Source organism: Montipora capricornis, chromosome 11 (genome assembly GCF_036669925.1).
Source record: "Montipora capricornis isolate CH-2021 chromosome 11, ASM3666992v2, whole genome shotgun sequence".
In the NCBI taxonomy this organism is placed as follows: domain Eukaryota; kingdom Metazoa; phylum Cnidaria; class Anthozoa; order Scleractinia; family Acroporidae; genus Montipora; species Montipora capricornis.
In genome coordinates, this window is record NC_090893.1 from 39,461,391 (window position 1) to 39,471,163 (window position 9,773).

At 38.5% G+C, this 9,773-nt stretch overlaps 1 protein-coding gene across 3 annotated transcripts in view; it reads right to left on the reverse strand.

The window, feature by feature from the left end:
• LOC138024229 (receptor-type tyrosine-protein phosphatase T-like) overlaps positions 1–9,773 on the reverse strand; it is a 112,755-nt gene that overhangs the window by 16,522 nt on the left and 86,460 nt on the right. Inside the window, exons 21-23 of one of the 3 annotated variants that reach the window (XM_068871355.1) lie at positions 9,375–9,451; positions 8,503–8,542; positions 144–241 (exon numbers count right to left, since the gene is read on the reverse strand). The exons of the other annotated variants lie outside the window; for them this stretch is intronic. Coding sequence (XP_068727456.1) covers positions 144–241; positions 8,503–8,542; positions 9,375–9,451 — 215 coding nt within the window. The remainder of the gene's footprint in view (positions 1–143; positions 242–8,502; positions 8,543–9,374; positions 9,452–9,773) is intronic. 3 annotated transcript variants of the gene reach the window in all.

The following is a 9,773-nucleotide window of genomic DNA, read 5'->3' on the forward strand; positions in this document are numbered from 1 at the left end:
ATCATGGCAATACTTAAAATTGAATCTTAAAAGCGACCATACAAAACAGGCAAATAATTACTAATTAATGATTGTATTGAACAGAAACGAAAACAAAAACCAGACAGCACGACACCAAATACGAAATATATTCAGGATGACACCTTCCCGTGTTCCACGAGGTTTGTGAGCATAACAATAACCGAACTGTTCTCTTGCCAGATCATTCGCCAAAAGTCTTTCGCTGTCACACTTGTCGGACCTAATGTTAGGAAAAGGATTCATCAAACTGAGATCGCAGTATTCTAAGAACACAACATTGACCATCCTCGAAGACCCAGGGGCAGTCAGTCGAGACGGGACGAGAAAATCATGGGCAAAGTCGATACTGGTGTTAAGTTTGCAAGTAAGGCGAGAAGAACCTCTGGAAACATGACTTTAACGGACGAGTTCCAGATCAAATCAAACTCTAATCTTCTGATCGGCCGGAAATTTCCGCAAATGTCATTTTTGCACCCCATCATTGAGCCTCATAAAGTGAAGTCAGATCGTGATTCCTTATATCAAGCGGTAAATACCACAGTACTAGTACGGTCGCCATTTTATTTCTATTGCTCTCCTTGTCTCGCTCGTACAACAGACATACCCTGCGGCGAAAATTTGGGTGGCAAAGCGACCCGCAAAATCTAAAAATCAACAAATTCAACCTAAAGATTTTGTTAAGTGAGGAAAATTATCTGTACATATGTATAATCAAAATGCTTGGTCAAACCTCCTACAAAGAGCCGACTGGGATTGAATCAGGAAGAAGACCAATTGCAAGGGAAGGTACTAATCGTCTTTTGGAAGCTTTTAGTGTTCCGCCTCTCAAATTACCTTGGCGAATTAAGTTTGGTACAAGTAGTGCAATCTTTATTTTGACGCATTTGTCCTAAATGCAAAGATATGTGCATTGCCTCGCTGTTAAGTAAATTTTTGCAGTTATGAGCCTAAAAGTGTTTTTGTGAAATGTTGCCATCGATGTGGCAATAAGTTCGATGAAACAAATGTTAAGAGAAAAAGAAACATCACTGGCAATTTCGTAAAACAATTTGAAACAGTGTGTAGCCAAACAATAGCCGAAGATGGAAGACTTCAAGCTATTTGTGATTCTTGCAAGTATCGAGTACAACGCGCATAGAAAAATCGGAGAGAAAGTGCGTTGCTAGTAGCCCTGAATATTCATCCCTGACATCTTTTTAAAGCGACAAAGAAACAGCTGCTTTCATACAACGGAAATACCCAGGTTAAAGACTTCTACCAAAGACTTATACCTAGGCCCGCAAGCTCAACTCAGGTTAATTCGCGTAAACATAAAGAAAAACCTTAAATAACAATGACCACAACCAGGTTTTCTAAGCCCGCGAGACTGAGCACCCCCAGCAAACCATTGTTTTAGCGAAAACCGCTGGTCAACAACCTGGTTCTGGTCATTGCTGTCTAAGGTCTTCCAAACATAAACGAGGCTTCATTTTTTGCGCTCTTTTTGTCGCTGGACGCGGCTAAACGGCCATACTACATCAACTATAGTTCTTACACAGTCAAAGCTTTTCGTGTTCAGGTAAAAACGGTTTGGAAAATCATTTCCTTCTGCATTTTTCCCTGGTTTCAATGCAGTTTGACATATCATGATAGCTGTGGTCCACACTGGCGGCCACGCGGTTATTCAAGTCAAGCGTCAGAGAGATGTAAACTTAAAGCTAAGTCTTTATTTTTAATTTGCCTAGACCGCCTTTTTCCTCCCGGGGGGGGAGGGGGGGGGAAGGGGGCAGGGACTTTAAGAATTTCTGGGTGGGGATGTGCCGATGGGACCCTGGAACCCGGCCTAAGCCTATACCAGAGCTACTTTCAGCTAGATTTTGCTACCCTATACTAGAGTAAACTCCCCAAATCACTCCTATCCTAGAGCAGCTGTTTCCCATAAACTGAGGTCACTAGCACAGTCTAAAGCAAAGCCAAAACAAAACCTTATACCACAATCACTTCTTTCTTAAAAAGGATTTATTTATACTTGTCCAGCAATGCCAAGCACGTACGTACGCATTATCAAGACAATAAATTGTTTAATTTTAACCAGTATTAATACCACTTATTTCGGTCTGAATTCCGATTTTTGACAGTTAATGATATCCAGTAGCGTTTCATGATAGTCATCTATAAACGCTGTTGAGGCTGAGCCGTGAAAATTTAAACTTGCCAATTTGTTTTTTTTTCACATTTTTGAGTAGCAATTCCTGGTTTCCTTAGTCTAGATAAAATCTTCAACCCACTGGTCAGTTTCGTGAAAAATGATACCCTATTCTAGACCCAAACGCACGGATTTTTATACCCTATGCTAGAGTAAACTGCTTGAAAACCATATCATTCACAGCGGCACATACCTATAAAGCCCATATATGGCAGTACCCCCCTTTCCCCCCCCCCCCCCCCCCGGGCTTTTTCTCTGTCTTGCAATTTTTGGCATATCTTTAGAAGCTCTGATAATGGTACATGATGCATGGAGGACTTATGTCTAGAACAGAAACGAAAGGAGAGCGAAAGCGAACGACAACGACAAAACAGAATACTTAGTGCAAGAAGTTACCCCACAAATTCTTTCCTTGGGCACTAAACCGTTTGTTATTTTCAAAAAATGGTTTAATCGGTTTTCCCTTTGTTCAGGAATGAAAATAGAGTTTTCATTGTCAACTGGAAGTAAATAACAATCATCTGTACTCTTTTGGACGTAAAGAAAAGGTTGATTTGTTTGTTTGCTTTGCTCTAAAATGCGATCGAACAACTTGAGTGCTTTTTAATCCGTTTGCGCAAATGGTTTTCGGTGTGCCTCGACAGAGACAAGAAAATTTTGCCCTGATGTTACAAACACATAATCGCAATGAGTTCTCGTAGAATTAGGGGGAAATTTCACAAACTTGTGTTTTCAGAAGTTTGTTTAAAGCACCTAAACGTTATTTAAGTGTTGGAGCGGATCTTGTTTGAGGTTCGTCCTTCCTTGGTTTCATTTTGCCGATTCTTGTTCCAAGCCAACTTAGCGTGTTTCAATGAAATACATCAAAATGTGAATGATCTCGTTTTTGGCGATAAAGTGGAATAAAGTAATCAGTAAAACTCTTTTTTGACCTTGAACTGACAGAGATTTTTTTATGGCTTCTAATTTTAGCGTGATTCCTATTCGCTGGCTATTGGCAGTTGACTCTGAAATGGCTTTTTTCCTTTTCCATTTTCTCCCTGAGGGTGTGCATGTTTTCTTTTAAAACTCATGCGGTGCAAGAAACTTCATTGCCAAATTGATGAATTCCAAAGTAAATTTCACTCAAAAAACGATATCGTACTCATCGCTTCGTGATTCATGCGATATCGGTTTTAAGCGTAAAGCTTACCGTGGAATTTACTAGTTTGGAAATGATTTTTTCTAAAGAAAAAAGCAAAGAAAATGATTTAATTATTCAAGCAGCAACGGGAAACATCAAAACGCGGACAATTCGAAACCTTTATTTTCACTAACCCTACAGGCAGTACGAATAAATGACAAGGGAGCTCCGCTTTTAGGCTTGGCTAAATCTATATATTAATGATAATAAGTCACTAGTACAAAACAGTTCAATCACAACTAAGCATAACTCATCACAACAGCAAACTACACGTGCAACTTGGAGGAATAGCTTGAAGAAAAATGAAAGAGTATTAAAGCATTTAATTCCATAAGAAACTTAGCAGCATACCTCCAAATTTACCATTTTTGCATCAAGACATAAATAAACTTGCAAATAATACGGAAGCTGTTCTACTGAGACACTGATAATGGCTCCTGAAAGTTTTCAGGGGAGAAACACATTGCATTTAACTAGTGATCTAAAGTTGTATCGTCATTTTTTTTAATTCCTTAGTTATTATACACTCCAAATACAAAACGATACTGAGAGATTTAACATATGTACATGTCAGTGACCTTAAAAGTCTTGAAATTTTACTTTAAATAAGCCTCTTTCTCAATCAATACATAACGCAATCAGTTGTGTAGCCTACAAGATGCAGCAATTGCTTATTAACCCTTTCACTCCCAAGAGTGACACTTACAGATTTTACTCTGTCTAACGCCAGACGATTTTACTCGTTAATGGGGAACCCCACAGGAGTGAAAGGGTTAATCGCACTAGCAAAGGCATGCCAAAGATTGGTAAAAAAAAGTACTCGGTGTTGAAGTTAACATCTTCTCGAGATTTAAGAGACTTCAGATGGTCAAAACTGTCAAATGAGTGGAACATTAAGAAGCTCCAACTCTCTTGAAAAGAACTGTGATAACCAATGACGCTAAAATCAAAGCATCCTTACAGCCCCGAATCAACTGGTACAGCTGGGGCAAATTTGTTGATGGGACGAAATAGTAAAATGTCAGCTGTACAACACTTGTTTGGTCCTTAGCTCTTTCTTGGTCAAACAAGAAAGGTCCTTTTTTTCTTTTCCTGCTAGCTTGTTTTGTTTTGTTTTTTTGGGTGGAATTTTAGGGGTTTAAATATGTTGTATCTTAACTTGTATCTTAACTTGTATAAAAAGTAGCAAATACAGCTGTAATGTAAGATACAAACTTCAGAATACTGTTTTTGCAATAACAAAATGTTAAGTAGATAGAATAATTATCTGTAGAGATTGTCCACGGGTAGTTCCTTTGTGGAACTGTTTTCAAAGTTGGTGTCTGCTTTGCATCATACCTGCAAAGGATCTGATTTTTTGTAAAAGAGCTGCCAGCTGTTTGAAAGAAAAAAGTGAATTGAAATTGACCCCATTGTATGTGGATTAAAAGCCATTTTAGTTATATTAACGGGAGTAAAGTTTTACGGTTTTTAATTTTGCTGGTGTTTTTTCTGGTGGACCTTATTATTGTGGACCATGCTCATCCGCAAATATCGAAACAATTAAACCCCGCGAAATGAAAGTGCTACACCGTAACTCCCGGCTTTTGCGATACCACTGATTTGGTGCAAACGTAGATCATGAAAAGACTTGACCTGTCATCAGATTAGACTGAAAAGAAGAGAAATTATGAAGCGGAAACAACATGTTCAGTTCTCCCTTAGTGTGTAGCATAAACGTTTGCGTAGTGCAACTCTACACATGCTTGACATGTAGGAAAAGGTCCCGTCACTCCGTCAGAGTAATTTACAGTTAGTTTTTTTGCGGACTATTTCACTTAAAGGGGCTATGTCACGTTATTGTAGGGTGTTACCGGAAAATCTTAAGTTAATTACGAGTTTAAAACTCGAACTCGAACTCGAGAAAAACATTCTGAGAAAAAAAACAACCTTTATCGAGGCGATAGTATCCATTTATGCTTCTCTTGCAGTATTTCTTTTATGTTGTTCAACAGCTTTAAGTGGTGAATGCAATGTTTCATTCTAATTTTTGGGTATATGTTGGGAAAAAATGGAGAGGAAAGCAACTTATTAAATGTTCAGTGGTTCTAGAGCTGGCGCACTAATTGGGGAAGCTGTAAACTGAAATTAACAATTAATGCAAATCAAGGCAAATGTTCAGGAGTTGGGAAAACTGGAGTACCCGGCCGGAGAAAAACCTCTCGGTGCAGAGTAGAGAACCAACAAACTCAACCCAAATATGACGCCGAGTCTGGGAATAGAACTCGAGCCACATTGGTGGGAGGCATCACTGCGCCATCCCTGCACCCCAAATCATGGAATTATATCATTTTCAGTGACATAGTCCCTTTAAAGAAGAAACGAGCGAGTTTCACTCAAGATCGTGTTTTGTTATCTTTGAACTGAATTAATTACCAAAGCTTGAAAAAGTAAAAGACCTGAAAACGGGACACGATATTACAAAATAATTCAACGCGTAAAAGTGAGAGCCAAAGGGCCATTGCTGGCATGATGTCTCGGTAACCCTTAAATGATCTACGTCCCCCCCCCCCCCCCCACTTAAAAAAAAAAAAAAAAACAATTAACTAGAACGCTACCGCGCTACAGTTCAATACCACCTACCTCAGTTCCTTCTATTTTTGTGTAACAAGTACAACATGCAACCCAGATTACGCTCACGGAGCGTCTAGTTTTCTCAATCCCAATGCAAACCCCATTATGTGAGTTTTTTGTCGTTATTGTAAGCTTCACAAATCTTTCTGTTCGTTGTTATCCTATTGACACGCATTCCGAGCTTTTGAAGATAACACATTCTAGCTTTATTTTAATACACTCAGCATTTTACTTTAAATTAACAATACATTATTGTCAATTTCAATTGGCTTTTTCTGTCAAACATCTGGCAGCTCTTGTGCAAAAACTCCGATCCTTTGCATGTATGATGCAAAGCAGACACTAACTTTGAAAACAGTTCCACAAAGGAACTAACCGTGCGCAATCTGTAAAGATAATTACTCTATCCATTTAACATTTTATTACAATAACAGTACTCTGAAGTTTGTATCTTACATTAGAGCTGAATTTGCTATTTAATTACTGGTATGAGTAAACGCTAAGATACAACATATTTAAACCCTTAAAATTCCACCCAAAAAAACCAAAACAAAACAAGCTAGCAAGAAAAGAAAAAAAAGGACCTTTCTGGTTTGACCAAGAAAGAGCTAAGGACCAAACAAGTGTTGTACAGCTGACATTCTTCTATTTCGTCCCATCAACAAATTTGCCCCAGCTGTACCAGTTGATTCGGGCTGTAAGGATGCTTTGATTTTAGCGTCACCGGTTATCACAGTTCTTTTCAAGAGAGTTGGAGCTTCTTTATGTTCTACTCATTTGACAGTTTTGACCATTTGAAGTCTCTTAAATCTTGAGGAGATATTAACTTCAACACAGAGTACTTCTTTTTGACCAATCTTTGGCATGCCATTGTTAGTGCGATTAACAAGCGATTGCTGCATCTTATAGGCTACACAACTGATTGTGTTATGTATTAATTGAGAAAGAGGCTGAATTAAAATACAATTTCAAGACTTTTAAGGTCACAGACAGATGTTAACTGTCTTAGTATTGTATTGCATTTGGAGTGTATAATAACTAAGGAATTAAAAAAAAATGACGATACAACTTTAGATCACTAATTAAATGCAATGTGTTTCCCCCCTGAAAACTTTCATGAGCCATTATCAGTGTCTCAGTAGAACAGCTTCCGTATTATTTGCAAGTTTATTAATGTCTTGATGCAAAAATGGTAAATTTGGATGTATGCTGCTAAGTTTCTTATGGAACTGAATGCTTTTATCCCCTTTCATTTTTCCTAAAATCCACCTGCGGGTTTAGTTACAAGTCTTTAACCTGGTGCTGGGTATTTTCGTTGTATAACAGCAGCTGTTTCTTTGTCGCTTTGACAAGATGTCAGGGATGAAAGTTCAGAGCTGCTAGTATCGCTCTTTCTCTGCGATTTTTCTATGCGCATTGTACTTGATACTTGCAAGTATCACAAATAGCTTGACATCTTCCATCTTCGGCTATTGTTTGGCTACACACTGTTTCAAATTGTTTTACGAAATTACCAGTGATGTTTCTTTTTCTCTTAACATTTGTTTCATCGAACTTGAAACGACACTGACGGCAACAATTCACAAAAACACTCCTAAAGGCTTATAACTGAAAAACTTTGCGACCCAACTTTTCGTTGCAGGGTACGAGCCAGACAAGGAGAGCGATAGAAACAAAATGGCGACTGTAGATGTGGTGTTTACCGCTTGATATGAGGGATCTGACTTCACTGTATGAGGCTTTCTGATTGGGCGGAAAAAAGACAATTGCGGAAATTTAAAGTTAAAGGTACGTTCCCAGGGGTTCTTCTCATCTCACAGGAAAACTTAACGCCAGTCCCGACTTTGCTCATGATTTTCTCATCCCGTCTCGACTGGCTGCCCCTGAGTCTCCGAGGATGAACATTGACTTAAAGTGCCCCTGTGATTTTAGAAAAAAAAAAACACTGCCATTTTCACATTAGATTTATTTTGTATTGTGTTTGCTTAAACTTGAAGTTTGATTTTTATCCAAAGGCCGTTTTCTTTGATTTTAAGGTCTGCCATTACTCGCGTTCAAAACTGACCGATTTGACCTCAGAGGGCTGGATCCAGGATAAAGTGACGTCAAAGGCTCACTAGTTTAAAAATTCAGTGTGTGAATACAGCTTATTATATATGCACAACGCGAGTTTAAAAGTCTGAAAACTCCCGTCGTTTATTTTCTCCTCGATGCAGCTCTCTCAAGATCTTAAAGTTAGTAATGGCGCACCATTCTATAGGGAAATTCCAGCCAAAATAATCAGGTTTCTCTTTGAAATGAAGGCTTAATATTAAATCTTTAGTGGCATAGTGTTTAGTTAACATAGCTTTGAAATTCAAAGAAAAACAATAATTGATTTTTGGTCACAGGAACACTTTAAACTGACTGTACTTTTGCAAAGCTACTCTACCGGGTAAAATATGTCCTTCTTCCACTGGGGGAGAATCGTCTAGCTTAGGGAATAGGAAATTAGCCTTACCCTGTGTTGCAATGTAAGCCATTGTCTCCTCGTCATAACTCTATGAGAAAAACAATCTCGCATAAAACAAACTGTCAGTGGCACAATGTAAATTTTGATACTTCATTAAGGACGGTGCCATTCTTGTCACCAGAGCCTCGGATCGACCCAAGGCTCTGGGAAACTCTCTATAGGAGAACATGCGCTGTTGGGTTCTTATAGCCAAAAAATTGGCTATTTGAATCTAAGGCGCCTACTCACTCCTCGTGCTAACATAAATGCACCAATTAGAGACGCTTTTGATTGTTCTTCACGAAAACCAACGAGAAGACTCTGTTTCAGGGTTCCCCAGAGCTCTTCTCTCAATCAGTCAAGAGAACAGCTCTGGGGTCGAGATTGCTAATGTTATTGCCCATACGTCCTGCGCATCTCGAGATACTCAGGTTTCCTATGGGTGGGATATTTTGCGCGGTTTTAAAACTATGCGGAGAAAGCAGATCTTAGCAAGTGCTCTTGGTATCAAAAAAGAAAATTGGGAGTAACTTCGCAGTTTTCAGAGATAATTAAGCTTCAATTTGAAAAAAAAAAAATAAAAAACACCACACATTGCTTTGTATTTGCTTTTACAAATATTCTTGATTAATTATCTTCGAAAATGAGTGGTTAAGCTCAATTTTCTTTCTGGATTTCAAAAACACTTTTAAGATCTGCGTTTCCCGCATATTCAGTATTCCGCGCAAAAATAACTTTGAATTAGTAGGCACCGTCCTTAAAGAAAACTGAACGGTTTTTCTTGTGTGTGTAAGAGAAACCAAGGGCTATTTAAGATAAACATGACGATTACAGCTCTTGAAAATTCCTATTGAACGTAACATACAAAAATAAGAACATACCGGTATGTAGGTTGCAGTGATGTAGTCAGACTCTGGTCGTCCTTCCACTTCGTCCAGTACAACACGCGAATGGTCATCTGTACAAAATGGTGTTCAAATTCATTTGACTCTCGTGAGAACAGAAGTGCACTTGTGTACTTTGAAATGTTTAAACCATACGCAGGTTTCTTTACAAATGTTACGATCAAGGAGAAAAGAAAACACGATTTCATTGCTGGAAAGTAAAAGGAGTGGGGGTTTGTGTACTCGTTGTATGCTTGTCTCAGATGATACTGAAGGTGACTTGAGTTTTCAATGTGAACTTGCTTGTTCTCGAATATTAAAACCGAAATGAGGACAGAAAAAAAAGAACCCGATTAAATTCGGGGTGAAGAAGTGATGCCTCAAAAAATGAACGAT